Raw genomic sequence first — 26,989 nt, 5'->3', positions numbered from 1 at the left:
CTATCTTTTGGGAGCAGTGGACATGAACAACAAGGTCCCTCTGATCCTTGGTGCTTCTCAGCATCCTACCATTTATCATTTATTCACTTGATTTGTTTGTCTACACTGATTGCATCACCTCACATTTATCTGGATTGAATTCTATTTGCCACTGATCAGCCCATCTGACCAACTCATCTATATCCTTCTGTAACCTAAGGCCATCGTCCTCACTATTTACCACCCCACCAATTTTTGTATCACCTGCAAACTTACTGCTCAACCTACCTACACTCAAGTTTAAATTGTTAATGTATACCACAAACAGCAAGGGACCCCAGACTGATCCCTGTGGAACCTACTGGACACAGGCTTTAAGTCACAAGAATACCTTGCCCATCATCGTATGCTTCCTGCTGCTCATTCTGGATCCAATTTGCCAAATTTTCCTGGATCCTATGGGCTCTTACCTTGCTACCAGTCTTCAATGCTCATCAAAAGTCCTGCTGAAGTCCAAATGGACTTTGTCGAAAGCATACCCTCATCTACACACCTGGTCACCACTTCAAAAAAAATTCAATCAAATTGGTGAGGCATGATCTCCCTTTAACAAAACCATGCTGGCTATTCTTGATTAATTCCTGCCTGTCCCATTTACAAATTCATTTTGTCCTTCAGAATTGCTTCCAATAGTTTTGCTTATCACTGACATTAGATTGACAAGTTCTAGTTCCTAGTTTATCTCTTGCTCCCTTCTTGAATAACAGGACCACATTGGCTCTGGTCTAGCCCTCTCATTAGTGAATATTGACACAATTTCCATTTAGAACCCTACCAATGTTCTCTGGCTCCATGCACAAATTAACACTGTCCTTAATAGGCCCTATTATTTCCCTAGTTATCAGTTTGTCCTTATGTATCTGTACAATAATTTAGGATTTTCTTTTATTTTACCTACCATTACTGTTTCATGTGCCCTTTTTGCTCTCTTGATTTCCTTTTTAATTATCTCTTGCACATTCTGTACTGTTCTGGTGCTTCTGTTGTTTTGAGTCCATGGTATCTGCGATAAGCCTCCCTTTTTTTCTCTATTCAATCCTGTATCCTTGACAGTCAGTGTTCACAGGATTTGTTGGTTCCTCCCTTTGTCCTTATTGGAACATGTTGACCTTGTGCTTTCCCTATTTCCTTCTTGAATGTATGCCACTGCTCTGTCACATTTACCTAAACGTAAATGTTCCCATTCCATTATGGCCAAATCGTACCTGATCTTATTAAAATCAACCTTCCTCAGTTTAGAACCTTGATTTCAGGTTCACCTTTGTCCTTTCCATAACAATCTTAATTCTAATGGAGTTATGATCACTGTCTGCAAAACATTCCCCCACTGATAGCTCAAACATTTGCCCAGCTTCATTACTTAAAATTAAGTGCAGGATAGTGCCCCTCTCTTGTACAGCCTTCTACATACTGGAAAGCTCTTCTAGAAGTATTTTAAGAATCCCTCTCTCTGTAAACCTTTCACACACTGACTACCCCAGTTAGTCAATTGGGAAAATTGAAGTCCTATACTTTTTCTTGGATTTTTGGAACATTTTCTGAAGTATTGGCATAATATAAATAAAATATATTTGGTAATTATTATTGACATAAAAAACAGCTAGATGTTGGCATGACAATGAATCATAACCTTCTAACACCTATGGATATATCAAACTTTTAAATTCCAACGAGTGTTTTTTAAAAGAGGACTAATATAGCCAAAGGGATTGCAAATATAATTCTGATTAGTTTCCTTGAGATGAACTCCAGAGTGTCGCATCTGCAGCTGTCAAAGAAGACTACAAAGGGAGGAATGCACTGCAAAGTAGACTATAATTCCCTGAGTATTTCAGATTGTGAACATAATGGTTAAAATCAGACAACAGTCTGAGCAAGAGAGAGTTGGATTTCCTTTTTCAAGAATACACAATGGCACGGATTAAAAATGAGTCAAAGCAATCTTCAAACCTGGTCTCTGTTTGTTATTGACTTGATGCTGAATGTGTGGATTAGTTTGCTGTAAAAGTCATCACATTTAATACATCTATTAAACATTGCTGCAATACTTGTAAAGGACAGAAAAAGACAGATACTCTCTAAGTGCTGCCAGCCAACCACTGTTGAAAGATACCAGGCCAAATTAATTTCAATCGATCTGCAAAGTGACAAATGTCTCATCCTACTATTTGACTATCAATATCAGTGGTACCAGCAATAACCATTATAATAGCTGCAATGTTCTTCCACTTACTTACCACAAATGACTGAGTCTGAGCTGTATATCTTTTTTATTTTATTTCTTTGTTTTAACTCATACATATTCCTAATCTGTGAATGCATTGTATTATTATTTCTTCTCTTGCTTAGTAACTAATAAATTCATTCTTCTGTTCACTCAAGAAAGCCTAGTTAAATTGATTTTTAAAAAAATATAAATTCTGTGAGCAGGGTACCTACCAGGGAGGGGATCATTTGTAGATTAATCATTGAAGTCCTTGCATCAAAGTTCTGCTTCACAGATGATATGCCATCGATGTCTACTCTATCATAAAATCAGAATCAACATAAGTTAAACACTTGACAGATAAATTAGTCAATTTTTAAAACATAAATTCCACATTTTAATGTTATGCACAATGAAGACAGATCTTATGAATTTGCTAGCTTGTCCATTTAGCATAAATTGTTAATTTCCGTAACAAAATCTTTAGAAATTCTGTGTCAGAAAGAATTTCATCTCATCTTTTCGTACTTAATCTTATCTTCAGGTATCAGCAGCTAATAACAAATGGCTAATGTTACACCCCTGTTTAAGAATGGATGGAGATAGAAGACAGGTTAACCTAATCTTGGTCATTGGTAAGATTTTAGAGTTTATTATTAAGGATGAGATTGCTGAGTACTTTGAAGGGCATGGTAAAATAGGGGTGAGTCAGCATGGCTTTGTCAAATGCTACCTGATTGCCTGTACTTTTCCAACACTACATGTTTTGACTCTGATCTCCAGCATCTGCAGTCCTCACTTTCTCAATGACTTTGTCAAAGGCAAAATGCTTGACAAATCTGTTAGAATTCTTTGAGGAGGTAACAAGCAAATTAGACAATGGAAAGCCAGTGATGTGATCTTTTGAATTTCTAGAAGGTCTTTGACAAGTTGCCTCATAGGAGACTGCTAAATAAATAACCCATGGTTTTAGAGGCATGAATAGAGGAATGACTGACTGGCAGAAGCAGAGAGTGGGTAAAAAGGGGTATTTTTCAGGAAGACAGCCATTGACTAGTGAAGTTCCATGGGCACCTGTGTCGGGACCACAACTATTCATATTATGCATTTATGATCAGGACCAAGGAACTGAGGGCAATTTTGCTAAGTTTGCAGGTGACACAAAGAAAGGTGGGGAGAAAGGTAGTGTTGCGGAAGCAGAAAATCTGCAGAGGGACTTGGACAGGCTAAAAAAGTGGGCAAAGATGGAGTACAATGTGGGAAAGTGTGAGGTTATGTACTTTGGTAGGAATAATAGAGGCATCAACTATTTTCTAAATGGGGAAAGGCTTTGGAAATCTGAAACTCAAAGGGACTTGGGAGTCCTAGTTCAGTATTCTCTTAAGACTAACATGCAGATTCAGTTGGCAGTTAGGAAAGAAAATGCAATGTTAGAATTCATTTCAAGAGGGCTAAAATAGAAGAGCAGAGGTGTACTGCTGAAGCTGTTTAAGGCCCTTATCAGACCACATTTGGAGTATTGAGAGTAGTTTTGGGCCCTGTATTTAAAGAAGGATGTGCTGGCCTGAGAGGGGTCCAAAGGAGGTTTACAAAAATGATCCTGGGGATAAGACTTATAATATGAGAAGTGGTTGAGGACTCTGGATCTGTACTCGGAGTTTGGAAGGATGAGAGGGCATCTAATTGAAACTTAGCAAATACTGAGAGGCCTTGCAAAATACTGAGACGTCTGGATAGAGTGGATATGGAAAAGATGTTTCCATTAGTAGGAGAAACTAGCACCTGAAAGCACAGCCTCAGAGCAAAGGGACAACCCTTTAGAACTGAGGAATGTCCTCAGCTAGAGGGTGGTTAATCTGTGGAACTAATTGCCACATGGGGCTGTGGAGGCCAATTCATTAAGTGTATTTGACCCTTCCTCAGCTATCTTCAGTTCTGATGAAGGGTCACTGGACCCAAAATAGTAACTCTGTCTTCTCTCTACAGATCCTGCCAGACTTATTATTCTCTGCAGCACCATTTCCTTTGTTTCACATTTTCAGCATCTGCAGTTCTTTATTTACTTCAAGTACAACCTTTACAACTAAAACAGACTTTTATTTTATTTGTCTGGGCTAGACTTGACCTCAGCTCCCAAAACTGAAAGATCACTATCTCTTTTTGAACTGAGTTTTGCATGCAAGTTTTTTTTTTGTTGCACTCGTGAGTATTTTTGACATCGACTTAGGCAGTTGTCCTAAATTATATTTGAATGAAAGAGCTCTGAATTGTAATTGTAATTTGATTTTCTGAAAACTTAAAAAGTCCAATTTAAGATATTATTGTGCAAAATAAAAACACTAGATTATAGTAGTGTACTAGCATGGATTGAGAATTGGTGAGGAGACTGAAAATAGACTGGGAATGAATAGGTCTTTTATTGAGTGAAAGATGGTGACTAGGGGAAATCAGGTCTTGGACCCCAGCTATTCACCATGAATATATATCAATAATTTGGATGAGGGGATCAAATGTAAGATTTCTATGTTTTTGATAACACAGAACAAGGTAAAATTTTTATTGGTGAGGAGGATGTCAAGAGGCTTCAGGGTTATTTAAACAAATTGATTAAGTGGGCAGGTGAATGACATATGCAATGTATTATGGAAAAGTATATAGTTATTCACTTTGATAGGAAAGCATGGGAAATGGTGGCATTCATTGCAGGAGGATTTGGGTGCTGGTGCAAGTATGTACTGCAGTCATACAGGACCTTGGTGAGACTACAACTGGTGGATTTATGAATCCTTACCTAAGAAAATATTTGTTTGCCTAAAGGGAGTGCAGCAAAGTTTCTGGGGCAGGTTGCATGAAGAGATGTTAGATTAACTAGGCTGATACTTACTGGAGTTTGGAAGGATGAAAGAGGATCTCATTGGCATGTATAAAATTCTGACACAGCTGGATAGACTGGATACAGGCATGACATTTCCACTGGCAGGGGCATCCAAAACAATGGGTCACAGTCTCAGAATATGCATTAGGCCATTTCGGACTGATAAGAGATTTCTTCACCCAGGGTGGTTAAACTGTGGAATTCTCTACCATGGAATGCTGTGAAGCCAAGTCACTAAATACGTTTGAGAAAGTAAATAGATTTCTAGAGAGTAGAAGTATTGTGCTAAGATAGAAGATTAACCATGATCTGGATGAATGTGGGAGTGAGCTCAATGGACTGGTTTATTCCTGCTCTTGTTTTCCATATTTCAATCAATGGACTAAATATGCATCCAAAAGCTTAAGCTGTAATTGGAGGCAATTTTTAACCAATATTAATTTAAGTGATTAGCTAAATTAACCAAATATTGTTTTAAAGCTGACTGTATCTTTCATGTGAATAGCAGATTCCTTAACTCATATTCCACCAGTTTAGGTCGTCCTGGGGTTGATTGTTACTGTCAACATGAAAGTGGGGCAGCTGTGCTGCAGCTTCAGTTCCTAATCAATGAGGTAAGGTAATCATGCTCAATTGCCTCTCTTCTGTTAAATACAGAAAATCATTGTCAAGTAATAGTATACATTTAAAACGTGCTGTGCAATGTATATTAGATGACTTGTGTGCAGAGATCATTGATCAAATGCTCTGGATGTGCTGGTAGAGATTAGTACAATGGAAAATTCTCCTGCTTAGGGAATGCAACGCTGACCCTGGGCAAATTTGTAAGATCAGCTAATTTAAATAATTTTGGCAGACTCTTTGATCGCCCTAGGAATCCACATAGATAATGGTTATCACAGGCTTTGGGCATCTGTTATCATTTCATGTAACCTGTTAGAAGATAATTGATGGTTTAGGATTTCCATGTCACATAATGCTTAATTTCTTACCTTCCTGGCCCGTGTGCTACTTATAGCAACCCTAGATGACAGGAATGTTTTTGAGGTGCAAGTTATTGTGTGCATCTCTATCATAAATCCGCACATTTTTGTGGGCCTATTGACACTTCTGGCCAAACATAGTAGTTCCTGAAATATTTTTCAATTCAAGAATCCAACATAACTCAAGTCGAAATTTCTGAAACAGTCATGTACAGTCATGTACAGTTATTTTGTTAAAAATAACAAAATGTACCTGATTTTTTTAAATTAAAGTACAATTTCAAATAAGTCCAAGGGTAACAGAATTACAAAAGATGTGTAAGTTTGTTTGTTGAATATAAGTCACCTCTGAATAACTCAGTACACCCTGTGTTAAAAGAAAGCTACAAGTTTAAGATTTTTGTTTTTCTGGTAAAGTTTATTCTCTTAGTAAAATGGTGTAGTAATAAATTTACAGTCGACTTTACTCAGTAACATATATATAAACACAATGCTTTTGATGTTTGCTCTTTTCTTTCCCTCTTCCAACTTTCACTTTTCTATGCATCTTTTCTGTCTGTTATTTTCACCTTTATAACCTTTTTTCTAAACAGATGATACATCTATATCACAAAGTCCACTGTGGCCAACTTTAACTATAAGCTCTGTGATTGCTCTGAGCCACTGCAATGGCATGTGGCCAGCATTCTTATTTCATTTACGTGTAATTTCAAGAGAAACTGTTCAGTTTCTCAGATTAAATTACAACTATGTCATGAAAATATGGTTGTCTTTAATTTATGCTGGTTATTGTATACCTAATGCTATCATTAATCAAGCAGTCTTATACAAATAGAAGTTGTGAAATGATTGAACTATTGCAAAGTACTTTTTAAATCTCAACAACTCATGATTGACTAAATATTCTCAAATTATTCATATTGTCGATGGCTTTTGCACTAAATATTCATGTGTTGATGAATGTGGTATGTAATGATCTTGGCTGACATTATTACAGGACAAGTCAGATCCTAGACTGAAACCTGGCTTGATAGGTCATAATTTATTTTACTTTGGTTTTAAAGAAAGGGTCCCACAGTGAAATGTAAGCACGCAATGCTGCAGATTTTGCTTTAACAATAGAACAGAAGTTTATTAACAAAATAAATGATGACAAAATAGAATAATCCAAACCATCTATTTATAAGATAATTTCAAAGATGTTTAAACACAGTCGAAATATAATCTGATTAATCCCAAATCACTCATTTACAAGAGAAACAGTATCTTTTGTATAGCATGAAAAACACACCCTGGTATAGTAATTAAAAACACATCTTGTACAGTACCCAAAACAGTACTTATATACCAGAGTCTCTGTCTCTAATACCATCGATAGTTTTGAACGTCTTCTGACTAACTTACAGACTGGAACTTCAGAGAGCTTCTTTCTGGATCAATTCGACACCTGAGTTTAAACATTTGCGGTTTTAAGTAATCTCTTCAAGGCTTTATTCCCAACACTTCTGTTTGGAATTATCGCCAACGCAAGATTCTTAGGTAATCCAGTTTCAGTATATTCTTCATTTCTCCAGAACATTGATCTTTACAAAGTCTACATCAAATGACTACACCGGACTCTCCAAGACTCAAAATAAAACGCAAAACAACACATCTGTCTCTAAGCTTTCTGACATTCTAAACGGAAGCTTGTTCACCTTGTTATAAAGCCCTACAAACTTACAGAAAAAAAACATTATTTCTAAACCCAGCTCACAAAATTTGTATTTTAAAAGAAATCACCCATGGCTACAAAAATATTTACCAATGAATAACCTCATACTCACTGAAAACCCACAAGTTACTAATTTAAAAGCCAAAAACCCTTACAATAAATTGTGTGTGTTGCAAGTCTCAATAGGCAATATTAACACTATTAAAAAAAATCATCAGCCAATGTAATTTTCTGGCACATTGATTATTATTGCAAAAATTATTAGAAACAAACAGGGTGTCAATCAGCAGCAATCATACAACTGGTGAAGATTTGGAGAAGCAAACCAAGTATATTGTTGTTGAGTATTTAGTTAGGAATCTATAATGGAAGGGGAACTAGAAATGAGGTCTTTCAGAAGGAGTTTGAGGAAATAAAGTACAAATTAAAATGCAGATGTTTAAATGTAACAATCTCTAGATTGATACCTGAACTGCAGTATAAATTGGCATGGAAAAAATTGCTAAGTTTAAATTTGTTGGTGAGTGAAATGTGTAGGAGCCAGGTATTTCAACACTGAGCACTCAAACCATATAGTTATAGAGATGTACAGCATAGAAACAGACCCTTTAGTCCAACTCGTCCATGCCAACCAGATATCCTAAATTAATCTAGTCCCATTTGCCAGCACTTGGCCCATATCCCTCTATTCATATACCCATCCAGATGTCTTTTAAATGTAATTGTACCAGCCTCCATGACCTTTGCGGTGAAAACCTTGCCCTTTAGGTCCCTTTTTACATCTTTCCCCTCTCACCCTAAATGTATGCCCTCTAGTTCTGGACTCTCCTAACCTAGGGAAAAGATCTTGTCTATTTACCCTATTCATGCCCCTCATGATTTTATAAAACTTTACACGGTCACCCCTCAGCCTCTGATGATCCAGGGAAAACAGCCCCAGCCTTTTCAGCATCTCCGTATAGCTCAAACCCTCCAACCCTGGCAACATCCTTGTAAATATTTTCTGAACCCTCTCAAGCTTTACAACATCCTTCCAATAGGAGGTAGACCAGAACTACACACAACATTCCAAAAGTGGCCTAATCAATGTCGTGTACAGCCGCAACATGACCTCCCAACTCCTCTACTCAATGTTCTGACCAATAAAGGACAGCATACTAAATGCCTTCTTCACTATACTATCTACCTGAGACTCTATTTTCAAGGAACTTTGAACCTGCAATCCAAGGTGTCTTTGTTCAGCAGTGGTGGGTAAAAAGGGAGCTAGTCCTTTGGTACAGGGGATCTGTATTCTAGCTAATTGAATAGCTCAGATGTAAATGGGCTTTAAGATAATGATTGGTAGGATAGACTCGGTAAGTGTAAAACTGTAAGTGAATAGTGTTAAGTGAATAGTGTAATGAATGGTGTGTCAGTTATTTAGACAGTAATATCATTGTTTGAGTTTGAATTTTAAATTAGTGATACATGGGTGTTGATTCCCTTTGTGAACAATTTAGAAAAAGAATAATATCTGAGAGTTGTTTCTAGAATTATGATCTACTTTAGCATGAGTCAGCAAGCAGGTGACTGCAAACATTTGGAATGTCAATCCAAGATCGTTTGTTCTGTGGGGTTTATCACTGAGAGGGTGTTTAAACATTGAATACATCTATTTGCTTTTTATTTAGACCATTCAAAGACATTGAAAGTTTTTTGAGCTGTTTCAGAAGACAGTGGATTGTTGTTATAAAACAAATACACTTTCTCTTGTAGAAAGAAATGTAGGACAGTTAGGGGGAAAGCTCAGTTATTTTTTGTATCAACGTTGAGCTTATGAAGCTACCAGACTAAATGTGTTTGATTAGAAATTGGTGAATCTGTTAAAAGACTGAGAATGTTTAAGCTCTGTGTTGTGTGTATTCAAACAAAATGTCTTCACAGTTCACAGGACAGAAATGGATAAAGCAATTAGGTCAAAGCTAAAGGTTTAATGTTAAAGGGTAATTTTTCTGCATTTGAAAGGCTATAAAGGTATTAGGGAATAGGTGGGGAGACTTCATTTTGCTGTGTTTAAAGATCTTTCAAATTGTATTTCATATTTAGTGATTTATTTTTCTTTTATGTAATACAAATTTGTTTTATTTTTACTATTGAAGAAAACTCTGGAGCATTCTATGCCTATGCTTCAGTGATTGACGTTAAATTAAAAAGAACAATCAAGACATATTTCACGCTGGAATCTGACTTGTTCAGTAGTAGCCTTAGATGAGATCATGAAAAGTGAGAGCTCTTGCTGAGACTTCGGCTCATTAAATTTAAAAGGGGCAGAAAGTGCTGAAGAAACCTTTTTCAGTCCAGTGAGTTCTTTGGAACTTTGGATGGTTGTGTAGGATTACGTAAGGAAATTAGAGGACTAGAAAATCTGCAGATGAAAAAGGTGCTAATACTAAAGAACAAATACAAGGATGCCAAAGTAATATAAATCAGAATCAAATAAAGAAAAAATATAAAACTGCCGGAATGTCAATCAGTAAAAACCTGAGCCAAATTGAGCAAATCCTGATATCCTTAGAATCCTAGCATATTGTGATCCACATTAACTACCTGTGATAACAGGTAATGAATCTTCAACAAAACTGGGGACAATACTCACTCAGGTGCAGAAAGATAGAAAACAGAGTCCAGTCCATTATGCCACTCAATCTCTAAAAGACAGAGAACGGCCTTCTATCACAGTTTGTTTAACAGGAATGCGTGAAGTATTTCAGATTATATGATGGAGTTCCAATTCAAGATTGAAACTGACTACAATCCATTTGTCACTCTTCTGAATACAAATGAAATAGCCAAGTTGCTTCCGGAATTGATCAGTTCAAATTGAGACTCTCAGACAACAACTGAATATATACAGATGAAATACTAAGCAGACTGTGGTGAGGAAACCATTGAGTTCAGCAGAACAAACAGACGTGGGCATCATTGGACAGGTTGAAGTCTATATGTCAAAAGTTATGCAACACATACTATCTACTAAGGAACCTTGCAAACCTTTGAGCAGCACAGAAATAAGGTTAAAAATGTATGCAAGTCTGGAAATATTGTCTGGAAGGATGGCTAGACTGTATATCTATAAATGCAATATTATGTCAGTACTTTGAACAACATAAATATATCATTGTCATTGATCTACAATTTTTAATAACAGGTTAACATTTCCAAGCGCTCTTTGCCTTCATTGTGCAAATCTAGGAATTACAAAGTATCATGCAAGGCCACAGTAGTGATTCTGGTGGTTAGGTTTCGATTGGTTAATACAGGAAACAATTGCTGACTGTATTACTTGTGTGGTAAACAGCCGAGGGAAAAACAGAACTACTCTTCATCTTTTCCATCAAGGCCTTGGAAATGCCTGTGAGTGGATCCATTCAAGTTCAAAGGAAGGACTTCATCATTGTCTCAGACTATTACTTAAGGTAGATTGTAGTCAAGCATCTATACAATATCAGAACCGATGCAATAATAAAATCACTTTAAAATCTAGTCAATGCATGGCATTTCAAACATTGATCAAGACAATAATGTTCCACAGTTTGCATTTGACTATGATTTCATTGCATGTTACTAGTTCACCCCAATACCCTCAAAAAAGTGGAAGCTAATCAAAAAGTGAAATAGTAAAGATATTACTGAAAAAGAAGATGAAATCTTGTATTATTGAGTTATTTATCCTCATCAATACAGAATTGGTTGTCAACTTCAAAATTATTGATGGGCAACGGATTGACAACACAACTTTCCTCTCTGTGTCTCAGATATATTGAGTTAACTTACTGAGAATTACTGCATCAGAATGACACAACGTGAAGAGAAACAAAGGGACAAGGTATGAAATGTCACACAAGTTATCAGAGCTGCAATCTGGGGAAAAGTGATCAATAGAGAGAAAGAATGGTCATAGCGAATACACAACAGTTGAGATTGTATATAATTGAAATTAACCATGAAATTATGTAGAAAAATTGTCATGCATGAAATCATTGAATAAGAAACCAATACAAACTTGGAACAATTTCTTATAAGAAAGATCTGCAACTATTCGAGAGGAATATTCAGTCTGACAGACCAGTGCGTAACATTTTAGACGTCTGAATGAGACAAGCAGTAGATCAGGAGATTCGTGAAGCATCAGAGAGACTAACTCTGTGGAGACTGATGGAATTGTAGAATCTCTAAAGTGTGGAAAGAGACTTTTCAGCTCATCAAGTCTGCACCAACCCTCCGAAAAACATCCCACCCAGCCCTAGCCCCATCTCATCCCCATTACCATGTATTTCTCATGGCTAATCCACCAGCCTACACATCTCTGTGACGCTATGGATGACTTAGCATGGCCAATCCACCTAACCTGCAATACTTCGATTATGGGAGGACACTGGAGCACCCGGCAGAAGCTCACTTAGACAGGGTCTATGCAAATTCTACACATACAGTCAACTCAAGGCTGGAATTAAACCCGGATACTGTGAAGTAGCACTGCTGACCACTGGTGAAGATAATCTGGGAAATATCTTTATAATGTGTATATAAAGGAGATAATGACTTGGGAAGTGATATAGGGTAATGGGTTCAAATCAAATGCATACAATGATGATGTAAAAGTCACATGATTACATAGTGAGAACTGGAAGGATGCAGACTCTCTGTTTAAAAATAATGTTGTCTCGATCAAACAGTAAATAAAGAATTCCTGAAAAAAGTTTCATGGACTCCAGTAACATTACTTTGGGAGGCTATGGAGTTAGTCCTCAAATAGAAAACAAAACAGTAAAAATCAACTATGATCTTGTTGAACAGTGAAAAATGCCCAAGCAGCTAAATAGTTTAAGGCTGTTTCTATGTTGACTTGTCCTACTGATTGATCAGTAGATACTCAAGGGTTGTGATAGAGGAGTTTGGAACATAGCTGTAAAGTCTGAGTTTGTGAGTATGATTCTGACAGGTTATTAGGAACATTGGTGCAGAAGTAAGTCATCCAGTTCATGAGCCTGCTCTGATCTTCTACAGCTGGCCACCTCAATGCTATGTTCCCACACTAACCTCATAACTCTAAATATCTATTGATCGCCATCTTTAACATACTCAATAACTGGGCTTCCACAGCCTTCTGTGGTAAGGGATTCTAAAGGTTCACCAATGCTGAATAAAGAAAAGCTTCCTCATCTCAGTCATACATGATTGTCCCTAATTCTGAGACTGTATCCCCCTGTTTTAGGCCCTCGGCTAAGGGAAGTGTCCTTACTGCAGCAAATTTTGTAAGTTTCATTGAACTTGTCTCTCAATCTGATAAACACAAGGAAATATGGGTCCTTTTTACTTCCTCACAGGACAGCTAGGAATCAGTTTATTCAATGTTCATTGTACTGCCTCTATGGAAATCACATTCTTCCTGAGGAAGTACAAGACCTCCCAACTCCTGTACTCAACACTCTGACCAATACCAAACACCTGCAACTCTAATTTCAAGGAGCAATAAACCTGTACTCCAAGGTCTCTTTGTTCAGCAACACTGCCTAGGACCTTACCATTAAGTGTATAAATCCTGCTAAGATTTGTTTTCCCAAAATGCAGCACTTCGCATTTATCTAAATTAAAATCCATCTGCCACTCCTCAGCCCATTGGCCATCTGATCAAGATCCTGTTGTAATCTGAGGTAACCTTCTTCACTGTCCACTACACCTCCAATTTTGGTGTCATCTGCAAACTTACTAACTATATCTCTTATGCTTGCATCCAAATCATTTATATAAATGATGAAAAGTAGAGGACCCAGCACCGATCCTTGTGGCACTCCACTTATCTAATAATAACATCAACTGGGATCCTTGCAAGAAGTTTTCCTCCTCTCTCTACAAGAATCTCAGGGAGTCCCTCTCCCACTGCAACTCCCAGGTCATTTTCTCTGCCCTGAAGCTCTTACTCTATGCTACTTTCTCCCCACCCCCACCCTCCTCTAGCTTATCTCTCCACGCTTCAGGCTCACTGCCTTTATTCCTGATGAAGGGTGTTTGCCCAAAATGTCGATTTCACTGCTCCTTGGATGCTGCCTGAACTGCTGTGCTCTTCCAGCACCACTAATCCAGAATCTGGTTTCCAGCATCTGCAGTCATTGTTTTTACCTAGCTTGATCAATAGTACTGCTGCTGAGCCACTCTTGGCGGTGGACATTTAAATCTCTCACATTTTGTGTCCTTATCATCCTCAGTGCTTCCTCTAGTGGTATTCAACATGGAGGAGTACTGATTCAGAAACTTAGGGAGGATGGTATGTAGTAATCAGTCGGAGCTTTCCTTGCTCATGTTTACCCTGAAACTATGAAACGTCAATCCTCAATATTGAGGATTCACAGACCAACAGACTCTAAACCACTGTGCCACTGGCTCTGCTGGGTCTGTCCTGTCAGTGAGACAGGACATATCCAGGGATGGTGATGGTCGTGCCTGGGACATTGTAAGGTATGATTCCGTGAGTATTACTGTATCAGGCTTTTGCTTGACAGTTGTCCCAATTTTGGCATTTTTTTTCATTGAATTCAAGTTCCACCATCTGCCATGTCAGGATTTGAACCCAGAAGATTATCTGGGTCTCTGGATTAATATCAACAATAATACCACTAGGCCATCACCTTCCCCTTATCAAAGGACTTTATCAAACTTGGAAATAAAAATGAACCATGTCCACTGATTCCCACTTTATCTGCTCTGATATTAACATCTTAAAAATATGGTGAGTTGCCTTCATAAATCACAGAATCATAGACGTCTTATGGTTCAGAAGGAGACTACCATCAAGTCTGCACTAGCTCTCCAAATGAGTCCCATCCTACTTCTTTTCCCCATGCCCTTGCACATTGTTTCTATTTATCATTTGCTCTCTTGAATGCCTCAATTGAACTTGCCTCCACCACACTTCCAGACAAGAGGGGAGTAGAGATAACCCTGATAATTATAGACCAGTGAATCTTACTTAAGTTGTGGGTAAAGTGTTGGGAAAGGTAATGAGATAGGATTTATAATCATATAGAAAGGAATAAGTTGATTAGGGATGGTCAACACGGTTTGTGTACAGTTCTGGTCATTGCATAAGGGGAAGGATCTAGAAGCTTTGCAAAGGGTTCAGAGGAGATTTACTATGTTGTTACCTGGTATGGAGGGAAGGTCTTACGAGGAAAGACTTAGGGACTTGAGGCTGTTTTTGTTAGAGAGAAGAAGGTTGAGAGGTGACTTAATTGAGACATTATAAGGTAATCAAAGGATTATATAGGGTGGATAGTGAGAGCATTTTTTACTCAGATGGTGATGGCTGGCATGAGGGGTCACAGCTTTAAATTGAGGGTGATAGTTATAGGACAGATGTCAGAGGTAGTTTCTTTACTCAGACTAGTAAGGGCATGGAACAGCCTGCCTGCAACAGCAGTAGACTTGCCAACTTTAAGGGCATTTACATGGTCATTGGATAAACATATGGATGAAAATGGAATCATGTTGGTTAGATAGGCTTCAGATTGGTTTCACAAGTAGGGGCCTGTTCTGTGCTATGTTCTATGTTCTACAGTGCATTCCGGATTCGAGCCATTTGTGCGAAATAGCTTTCTCTCACATCAGGTTTACTTCTTTTGCAAATCACTTAAAATCTTGATCCTTTGGTCCTTTGTTCTTTTACCAGCAGGAACAGTTTCTCCATAGTTACTCTATCCAGCCCCTTCTTGCTTTTGAAATTTTTTTATTAATTCCTTTTAGCCTTCCTCTCTCCAAGGAGAACAGTCCTCACTTCTCAAATCTGTAAACATACCTGAAATTCCTCATTCCTGGAATTATGTTAAATTCATTGTTGACCCTACCCAATAAGAAAATTTGTTTCTAAATGTCTCCAGTTATCATATATTTAATAATAGATAATAATAACCCTGCCCTACAAGTGACATTAAGCTAACAGGCCTGTGAATCCCTTTTTTTCTTTCTCCCTCCTTTCTGAGATGATAGAGTTATATTCCAATCTTTAGATGCTACTTCTGAATCTACATAATTTTCAAGATGACCACTAGTGTTTTCACTATTTTTATACCCTCCTCTCTCTGGGACGTAATTCATTCACATTCCCAATGAAGGACTTTCGCACAAAATGTCGACTATCCTGATCCTTAGATGTTGCCAGACCTGCTGTGCTTTTTCAGCTCCACACTTTTTGACTCTTTCTCCTAGAGATTGTCAACTTTCAATCCCATTTATTTCTGTAATACTACATTTTTACTGATTTCTGTTTCTCATTCTGACTTGCCCCTTAGATTTCTAATTATTTCTGGCAAATCTTTTGTATCTTTCCTTCATGAAGATAGACACTAAATAATTATTTAGTTTCATTATTTCCCTGTTTCCCATTATAAATTCTTCTGTCTCTGCTTGTAATGGACTCACATTTTGACTTTGCTGACCATTTTCTTTTTACATATGTGTAGGAGTTATTCTTGTTCGTTATTGCTGCTTTACATTCATAATCTTTTCTCTTTTTCTTTAACAGTTTCTAAGACTTCCTTTGCTGAATTCTTAAATGCGTCTAATCCTATTTACTATTATTTTTGGCAACTTTATTAGCCTCCTCCTTTGATCTAAAATTATTTTTAATTTGTTTTGCCAGCCATCAGTTGGCTCACTTTTCCTTATGGAGTGTTCTGCAAAAGAACATAGTCCGGTTGTAAACCATTTAGTAACTACCTAAATACTAGCCATTGCCTTTGTAACATCATATTTTTCAAGTATTTTCCCAGTTTACCATAGCTAACTTGCCACTCACACATTCATAATTTGCTTTGTTTAGATTTAAGACCTGAGTTTTAGATTGAACTATATTGTTTTTAAATTTTGTGGATAATTCTACACACTATTGTCACTCTTTCCCAAAATTTCCTTTACAACAAAATTATTAAGTAACCCTTTTCCATTGTAAAACACTAGATCCAAATCGGCCTGCCCTTTACTTTTTTCTCAATATGCTGCTTTAGAAAGTCATCTTGTTCGCATATCAGGTATTTGTACCACACAGCATTGGTGCTTATTAGATTTCCCCTGTCTATATGTACATTGAAGTCTCTATATTCTCTGCATTATCTTTATTACATATACCTGCAATTTCCTGATTTATGTCATGTTTTACATAACCATTACTCTTTGATGAATAGACAACTACTGCCAATGATTTTGCTATCTTTTAATATTTCTTAGCTCCACCTAACAGATTCTATATCCTTTTCTTCTGACAGATCAAACAATCTGTCACTAATATTCTAATCTCATCATTTACTTATAGCACTACCCCATCACCTTTTTCTTTTTGCCTGCCCTTCCTAAATCTCAAACATTCTTGAATTCTCAGATCACTACCTTGATCACACTTAAGCCACTTTTCTTCATGCCATCAATTCATTTACAGAGGAACCTCGATTAACCGAAGGACACAGGTGGGGAGTATTTCATTTGCTTAATTGAATTCTGGATAATCGAATGCTGGATAACATAGTTTGGTCAAGCATCAGGAACTTGTGATCTTGCCGGATAATCTGATATTTGAATAATCGAGGTTCCTCTGTACCTTGTTGCGAATGTTGCGCACCTTCAGATAGCATGTCTTCAATTTTGTCTTTTTAACATTTTTCTGTATTTGACCTAATTTGATGTTGGTATTTTTCCTATTGTCTTCGATGTTTGTTTGCTGTTTTTCTACTTCCCATTACTAGCTTTAGTTTTCTCCTTAGTGAAGAAACTAAGGCCTTAAATCCTACACTTTTTTTTTCAATTCCAGCATTATTGAGGTCATAAACTAGGGAGGTGATGACCTAGTGGTATTATCATTGGACTATTACCTAGATATCATTCTGGGGACCCATGGCAGATGGTAAAATTTGAATTCAATAAATATCTGGTATTAAAGAGTCTCATGATGACCATGAATCCATTGACGATTGTCAGAAAAATCTATCTGGTTCACTAATGTCCTTTACGGACATTACCTGGTCTTCTTTACCTGGTCTGGCCTACATGTGACTCCAGAGCCACAGCAATGTAGTTGACTTTCAACTACTGTCTGGGCAATTAGGGATGGGCAACAAATGCTGCATGGCCAGTGATGCCCTCATCCTGTGAATGAATAAAGGGAAAAAAAAACTGTGTAGAAAGAATGAGTACAGTCTTTTTATCTTGAAAACTCCAATTAGTACATTAACTGTTTCATGTTATTATAGCCCAGCAGCAAAGACAGAGAATTCCGAAGGCTATGTTGCCTGACTGGTGCCAAGATTTAGGGCATCCCTTTTGGACTGGACAGGGACTTGGAGTAGGAGGGGAAGGATCTAGTGATCATTGTCCATGTAACTACCAACATAATAGATGGGACTAGGAATGAGATTCTGCTGAATTAAGAAGCAGAACCAAAAAGGTCATAACCTCAGCATTACTATTTGCTCCACATGCAAATTGGCGTAAACAAAGCAAGATTAGAGTTCCAAGGTGCTTTGTTTGAAAGGTTGCAGAACTAGCTTATGTAAAGCTTGAAGTCAGTTAAGTTTAAGGTAACACTAAGTTCATGAGTAAGAAATCATTTCTGTCTATTGCATCACGTTCAAAAGGTTAAATATGCCTCTAAACTAGTCACGCTGTATTCAGTAAAGGTTGTCTAACACTTTTATGATTTAGTACTCTAAACCCAAACAGAAGTAGTTTGTTTATTTTATCATAAGTATTCAACACCAAAATGAGGTATTCTCACAGATTGGATGTGGTTCCTGGATAATTTAAAAAATTGACATATTTAGTTTGTGCTTTTCACATCCAGCTGGTATCTCAAAGAGCTTTCCAGTTAATTAAGTCCTTTATAATCATTGTAATACAGGAAACAAAAACAACTAATTTATGCTTGGAAAATTCCCACAAATAGCAATGTGATAATGACTAAATAATTTGTTTTGTGCAGTATATTAAGGGATAAACATTGGCCAGTACACCAGGGATAACTCGTCACTCTTTTCCAAATAGTGCCATGGATTTTTATGAACAGTGCCAAGAGATGGATGTCAGCTTAATGTTTCATCCAAAAGACAGAACGTACAAACTGACTTTACCCATAATGTGAGGTTAGCTAACATTTGGACTGTCCCATTACCTTGTTACATATAAAGTGTTGGGGCATTACTGAGTTAGATGCTGAAGACGTCATACCGACTGGAAGTGTTAACTGTTTCTCTCTCAACAGGTACTGCCAACCTTGCTGAGTTTCTCTAGTATTCTCTGTGGTTGTTTCAGATTTCCAGCTTCCACAGTATTTGCTTTTAAATAAAGCCTCCCTACTCCCAGAGTTGTCACAAAAGTTAAAGATTTTATAAAAGTAAGCAAAATTCCCCAATTGTCCATGTGTTTTCATCCCAAATTGTCAGAAAGCATGGAAATGTTTCTGTATTTGGAAGAATGACTATTTTTTACAACTGCTTAGATTTCACCCACAGATAAACAATTACAGACCATTTACATATAACAATACTAGTTAACTCTCTCACTTCCCTTATAACAGCTAATTTTTACATGCATAGACAAATGCAACAGCTTCAGAGAGGAAAGGAAAACATGGATATGATGGACAGAGGGAAAAGTTGGAAAGGCAGATCAATGCTCCCTGCTCACAGGATTCTCTGAGATGGTCTTTTTAGCTTTTCAGGGTGTGTTGGTACTTGATTCTCCTTCTCCAGATACTTTCACTTGTGTGCAGAACATCCAGGTTGATTGGGTCACATTTATAAAATCACTGGCACATCGCTTAAGAGCCACAACTTTCAGAAACAGCTGAGGGAAAAATAAACTAGTTTTCTTCAAGCTTAAGTTCTTTTGCTACTGCAGGGAAGAGACAACTCCTGCTCTTGTGAAGATTTGCTGGCTTCACCCTAACATTTCTAATTTCAGTCCACGGTCAAAAGTACAGAAAAAAAACTAAAGGAACTGTATTTTGATAACCATAAAAATAAACACTGAATGAAATACTCCTCCAGCTGACCACTTGTACATATTTATTATTTTACTGAATTACCTCGGCTGTCCACTTAAGGAAGTGATACAGAATAGAAGAAGGCATGTTTCCTCTGTGCTTGTGCAACACTTTGAAAGAATTACACTATTAACACATATATATACATCACAAATGCCAGGCAATTGGCATCTCCAATAAAAGACAGTCTAACCACCACCCCTTGACGTTCAATAACGTTACGTTCATTCAATCCCTCACTTCTACATCTTGGGGGGGGGGTTACCATTAACTGCAAACTGAACTGGACAGGCCATATAAATACAGTGGCAATAAGAGCAGGTCAGAGACTGGTAATACTGCAGCAAGTAGCTTGCCTCTTGACTCCCCAAAACCTGTCCATCATCTAGAATGCACAAGTCAGGAGTATAATGGAATTTTCCCCACTTAGCTGAATGGGCGCAGCTCCAACAACACTCAAGAATCTTGATATCATTTAGGACAAAGTAGCCTGCTTGATTGGCACCACATCTCCAAACATTCACTCCCACCATTACCAATGCTCAGCAGAAAGTATGTACAATCTATAAGATGCACTGCAGAAATTAAGAAAGATCCTTAGACAGCACCTTATGAAAACTCAGCCACTGTCATCTAGAAAGACAAGGGCTGCGGATACATGAAACACTACCACCTGAACATTCCCCTCCAAGCCACTCGTCATCTGGACTTGGAAATGTACCACTGTTCCTTCATTATCATTGGGTCAAAATTCTGGAATTCCCCCACTAAGGGTATTATGAGCCTCTGTACAATGCATGAACTTCAGCCGCTCAAGAAGGCAGCTCCCTACTATTTTCTCGAATGCAACCAGGAACGGGTAATAAATGCTAGCCTAGCCAACAATGCCCATGCCCCATGAAATAATTTTTAAAACTCCAATCCCCAGCCTTTTCCACATAGCCCTGCAATTCTTTCTCCTTAAAATATTTATCCAGTTCCCTTTTGAAAGTTACAATTCAATTTGGATCCCAGATTCTGATATCCTCATGGATCTATCTTTGACACCCCTTGTTTGACATCAGTGTGTTGGCCCTAAGTGATAACATCTGAAAATAGAGCATCAGTTTTCATCTATATCAGATCACTCTCAGCTCTGCTTTAACCATTTTACTGTATGTAAGTTGTCACATTACCCTACAATTGGATGCTAGATCAACAGAGATTTCTTGCAATTGAATAATGGGAAGACTGAAGTTAGTACCTTCAGTTTATGATTCTGTATCCTGTTTTTTGATTCTGTCTCTTCCATGGCAGCTTTTCTAAGGCTGAATCAAGATGATTTCTAACAACCTCCTGCAGTGTCTTGAGACATGTATTTTCACCTCTCTATCTTGCCACTCACCTCTACCTCAGCTCAATTGCTACTGAAACACTCGTTTATGTCTTTGTTATCTCTAAACATGGTTATTTTAACTTGTTTTTGGCTAAGCTTTTACATTCTCCCCACTCTAAAATTTGGATCATCTCATATTATATTGCTTCTGTCCTAATGTGAGCTAAATCTCATTTTTCATCCTATAGTTAAACAATGCCATAATTTTAAAATGCATGTTTTCAGATCACTCTATGCTATTTCATTGCCTTTTCCTCTTCTATAATTATCTAAAGCTGAACAGCCATTCCTAGCTATCTACATTTCTCAGCCTCGTAAGCATCTCCAGTTTTAATTGCTCCTCCACTGATGGTTCTTTCTTTACCTGCCAAGGACATAAGTTTTGGAATTCCCTACCTAAAGCTGTCTGCCTTTTAAATAATTCTTGAAACCATGATAAAGCTTTTGATCATCTATCCTAATACCTCTTAATATGATTTAGTGTCAAATTTTGCTTTACAATGCACCAATGACATGCCGTGTGATGGTTTATTACTTTAAAAGCATTACATAAATCCAAGTTGTTGTTAAATCTGCTCCCATGACCCTTTCAACCAGTACATTCCAGATCACACCTGCTGTATAAAATGGAATTGGATTTTCTTGTTATTTCTTACTCTTTTGCAATTACCTACTGTCCCATGGTTAATGATTTCTCTGTCACTACAAGTAGTTTCTCCATATTTATGCTTTCCCTCATGATTTGACATCAATCAATTCTTATGGTCTGTGTTCTATAGTTTCTTCAGTTTCTCCATGCAACTGGACTGTTTTATCTTGTAGAGTATGAGGATAATTTGAACATTCATCTAATTTCTTTTTTCATATCTCTGCAGGGAGCTTTAGTAAGTGCTTGCGCAGATGACACACTTCATTTATGGAACCTCCGCCAAAAGCGTCCAGCAATCCTTCATTCACTGAAATTCAATCGAGAGCGGTAAAAAGTCATTCTTGTTGATTCTTTTCTGAAGTAGTGTGACAAGAAAATCTTTTTCATACGATGTACAAATGTATCTTGTTTCTGGTTATTGAGGCGATCATATTCACCTGCCTATGTATTTTCTTCACATTCCAAGGTCAACATATCAATTATTTCTCTTTAACCAGCAGTCTATTTACTCCTTACTTGTAAGTCTATGTATTTCTGCTGATTTTTTTTCTCTCACGGAGGTGAATCAGAGCAGTGTAGTCTGAGTCCTTCAATACATTGATCAAGTGGCTATTCTCCATGTAAGTCTAGGCAGTGAGTGTTGCAGAGTGCTATAATCATGAAGAATATTACTGTTGAATGTTGAATTACACTTGCTGCTATGCAAACTATACAATTTGCAGCGGGTTTCTTAGATAATCATAAAGAGCAGAATTCCCACTCTGCCATAGCTTATGAACACTAACAACTATTGTATTGTTTCCTTGACATTATTGTTCAGATAAATAACATCAAAAATAACAGTAGTGCATTTTTTGAGAAAGAAAAGAGGGAGCTTTATATTTCTAAGAGAAGATTCTGATGAGGACTTTTTCATAAATGCAGAGCCTTACTTCCATTCTGACAGTTATTTCATAGTTCAGAGCTGTCTGGGGAAGCTACACCACATCCCTTTTCAAAGCAGTCAACTGCCATATTCTGAACTTCAGAGGTCCAGGTACTTTGACAGCTGCTGCAAAACAGTAAGTAACTAAGGTAGACGTGAAGTTAAAGTGTGATAAGTAAGTCCAATGCCAGCTGGAGTGCAGGTAAATTGGACATAGGATGAGTAGGGAGTAGAGTGCCTGTCAAGGAGGGTGCCACTGTATAGTAGGCAGCTTGCCAGGTGGGTAAGCTAGCATGGAAGGGAGTAGGGCACCAAGAGGGTAGAGTGCTAGGGAGTGATGGGGGTACGTAAATAGATGCAGTGTTTAGGGTAGGTTAGAGTGGGTTGGAGAAGTTGGGTCTGCTAGGGTGGAGGGAAGGGTAGGTGTTGGCTTGGGATCTGTCAGCTTTGGCAGTAGAGTGGGGTGTCCAGTCCAATCATCCTGTAGAGGGGTTGGAGTCAGGTCTAGCAGTGGAAGGATGTGTGTCTGGTCCAGTCCAGTCTGGCTACAGAGGGCATCTAGTCTGGTTTGATCCAGCAGCAGGAGTGGAATGGAGGTGGTTGCCTGAGTAACTATTACGTAATTTCATTGGACTCCTCTAAATTCTCAGATTTAAATGAACGCTTTTAAGGTTCCAGCTGTGGAGAGCTTGTCCAGCAGAACCTTACATTTCCCTGGCAATTCTTTCATATTCTGGTAGGATGAGGATTCTGTACAGTTTTCTTACGCAACTCCCATCTATGCTGGAATAACGACTGTCAAACCATCAGAAAATCCGGCTTTTGGTTTCTAGAAGTATTCCCACCACTGACGTTAAATTGGTTGACCAATAATTACTGGACAATTATCCAGTCTTCTGACATCATTGCTGAATCTGAGGATGACTCACAAATTATGGCCACATCTCTGTAATTTCACTCTCGATTTCCTCAATGTCATTGGATGTATTTCAACTAATCTCAGTACCTTATTAGTTTTAAGACTACTGTCTATCCAATGGCTACATCTTATCAAATGTAAACTCTTCTAGGTGTCTGCATTGTCTCGTCCTCCTCTATGGCCTGCAGAACTGCTTCTTCCTTGGTGAAGACAGATGTAAAATATTCATTCATCACCTCAACTATGCCCTTGCATCCATGTGTAAATCTCATTTTTGGTCCTAGTTGGCTCTATTCCTTCTTTTACCACTCTCTGCCTATTTATAAGCCTATAGAAGATGTTGATATTCCCTTTTATTTTGGCTGCCAGTCTCTTTTCAGACTCCCTCTTTGCTCCCCCATTTTGCTTTCTCATCTTCCCTTTGAACCTTCCATGTTCAGCCTTGTGCTGAGTTGTATTTTCCACCTGACATCAACCATACACACTTGTTTTCTTTTCCTTAATTTATACCTCCCCTATCATCCAGCAAGCTCTGGATTTGTTTGTCCTACCTTTTCCTTTTGAGGGAATACAGCCTGACTGTTCCCAAGCTGTCTCATATTTGTAGGTGGCCCACTGTTCAGCAACCTTTGTTTTGTAATCATTGGTGAAAATGTGTTGCTGGAAAAGCGCAGCAGGTCAGGCAGCATCCAAGGAGCAGGAGAATCGACGTTTCGGGCATGAGCCCTTCTTCAGGAATCTCCTGCTCCTTTGATGCTGCCTGACCTGCTGCGCTTTTCCAGCAACACATTTTCAGCTCTGATCTCCAGCATCTGCAGTCCTCACTTTCTCCTCCTTTGTAATCATTGGCTCCAGTTTATTCAGCAGAGATCCATTTTGACCCCATTGAATTTGGCTTTTCTTCAGTTCATTACTCTTACCCTAGATTATTTAATGCTCTGTTCTATATTCACCCTAAATCGTTTGATTCACTATTATGGTCTCTGGACTGTTCTCCAAGTCTCACTAAGAGCTGAAATTTCCCGGGGTCTTCCTGAACAATAGACTATTAGTGAAACAGTAGGGAAAATATGCAGATGTCAGATGAATGAGACATCACAAGAAAAAAGTGAGATTTTCCAGCAAGTTTTTAATGGCTGGATGAGAATTTACATTATGATGGTGAGGGATCTATTTGCATGAATATCTTATTGCTACCTAATCACAGCTCATTTCCATGCAGATTGCTCCTTTTCCAGACAGTGCTAAAAAGATAGATGGTGACAATTCCTGACATGAAAGTCTGAATGGGTACCTTGAGGCTACAGCTCGAAGGCATCTTCTCCTGGCCTCCAGCTTAGTCAGCATTCTCCAACACCTCATGGGCAGTGATCATGTTTGTGTTTAGCAAACCACCAGTGTTACCACATCACCATAGCCTATTTGGGACTTAATTATAATGCAGTTCAGCACATCACCATAGCATTTTAAAGCTTACCGTTGCCTTTCATTGCCATGCTGCTGCTAGGCTGCTATGCACTGAGGGACAAGCATCCAGTTAATGCATCAGAACATGGTGCATTTTGCCACTGCTGAGCACAAGATTACTGTGAAAGCAATGCCATGGGGGCTTGGTGATACCTAATGAGACGAGTATTTGAAATTAGGAGGGAAAGGTTGCTGGAGCTCCTGAAGGGCAACTGTCCATGAAAATCCTTGAAATTGACAATTTGTCAGAATTTTTCCAAAGATCAGCTCTAATCTACTTGGCCTACATAATTCCCATGAATTAAGTCCAGCAGTGTCCCCTTTCACACCAGACTGGAAACATACTATTGCATAATATTTTTCTGAACACACATTAGGTACTCTTGCTTCTCTCTGCCCTTTATAGTACTACAATCAAAGTGCCTATTTGATCATTAAAGCTCCCCATTATAGTTGCTTACCAGTTTTTGCAACTGCTCATATGTCCATATCTTGATTTAAAAGAAAGAGTCAGAGATTATTGGGATAGGTTGGAATGTTGAGTTGTGGCCACAACCAGATGAGCCATGATTTTATCAACAGGCTGAGCAAGTTGTAGAGGTCAGATGGCATATTAATAGGTCTAATTCATTTTTTTTATGTTCCACGGCCGTAGTTCCATACCATTCGGCCATAACTTCACATGTTCCACTTGTCCTATTCTCTTGGATTTACAAGTGAAGCAAGTTGTTTTCTAAATATCTTCTGATCCTGTACTTCTTTTCTTTTTTGGAGAAGCCTTTGTTTAAAGCCTATCATTTAAAAAAAAACTTTTTTATTCTCTCACCATACATCACAATGCTTTATTCTCTGTAAAAGACCTTGGAATATTTCTCTTCAATAAAGGAGCTATGAAAGTCACTATTGTTCAGAATGAAGCAACTGCACAATAATGCAGTTTTGCAATATCATTCAGTTATTTTGATTGACTGGTTAATAGTATGTCAGACTTTACAAAATGCTGATGCATGTTGTCACAATTCCAGAGATTGTTAATGTTTAAAGAGAAACTCGGACACCCACTGATTAACTAACTGAAACAAATTGCACCTGAAGTTTTCATGGTTAAACAATAATTCTATTACACAAGAAACAAGTAAAGCAAATGTTACCAAATAAACAAAAGTGGCTTAATTTTTCCATGTTTTGATGAAGTGTCATTCTCAGATTCATGACAGGCAGACGTAATGACCCATATCAACTTTTTTCACTCGATTGTTCGTCCTCCGTTTATTAATTATGCAACTGGTCTCTTTGGCACCTGGCTCTCACAATCGTATGACAGAAATGTAAAGGTGCATGCTGCTACCAGAACTTTGTGACCTTCAAGCCATTGATGGCATACTTAATGTCACTTCACATGTTGCAAGCCAGATACTGGCCATTACTCTGTGATCCTACATAACCATACTTGGAAGAAATAGTGCAGAAAAGGAACCTACACTCCATTTCTTTGACAGGAATCTGGAGGTCTTGGTGGATGGGATGGTGAAAAAAGGGAAGGAGAGGAAATTAATTTTCCTTCACACTCCCAATGGAGGCCATGTCACGAGATGCAGTCAGCCAGAAAGGATATGCCATCGGAGTCAGTGATGTCTCTAGAGTGAAAAGTAATGCCCTCCAATGCCATAAGAAGGTTAATGACATTCTGTGCTCTGCATGGATAAGTGCTACCATTTTCTCCTTGCTCCCCAATATTCGGGGCTGAAACGACTCACTTTGATTCTTCTATTG

General features: G+C 38.0%; 1 protein-coding gene across 28 annotated transcripts in view; it reads left to right on the top strand.

The window, feature by feature from the left end:
* stxbp5l (syntaxin binding protein 5L) overlaps nt 1-26,989 on the top strand; it is a 546,418-nt gene that overhangs the window by 131,077 nt on the left and 388,352 nt on the right. For all 28 annotated transcript variants that reach the window (XM_087992753.1, XM_087992749.1, XM_087992757.1 and 25 more), the window contains exons 3-4: nt 5,653-5,734; nt 22,132-22,232. In XM_087992753.1, the coding sequence (XP_087848879.1) occupies nt 5,653-5,734; nt 22,132-22,232 (183 nt within the window). The remainder of the gene's footprint in view (nt 1-5,652; nt 5,735-22,131; nt 22,233-26,989) is intronic.

This window comes from Chiloscyllium plagiosum, unplaced genomic scaffold (assembly GCF_037043375.1).
Source record: "Chiloscyllium plagiosum isolate Xiang-an unplaced genomic scaffold, Cpla_swu_hap1 HiC_scaffold_12, whole genome shotgun sequence".
NCBI lineage: Eukaryota > Metazoa > Chordata > Chondrichthyes > Orectolobiformes > Hemiscylliidae > Chiloscyllium > Chiloscyllium plagiosum.
This window is presented reverse-complemented; position numbering and strand designations above follow the sequence as displayed.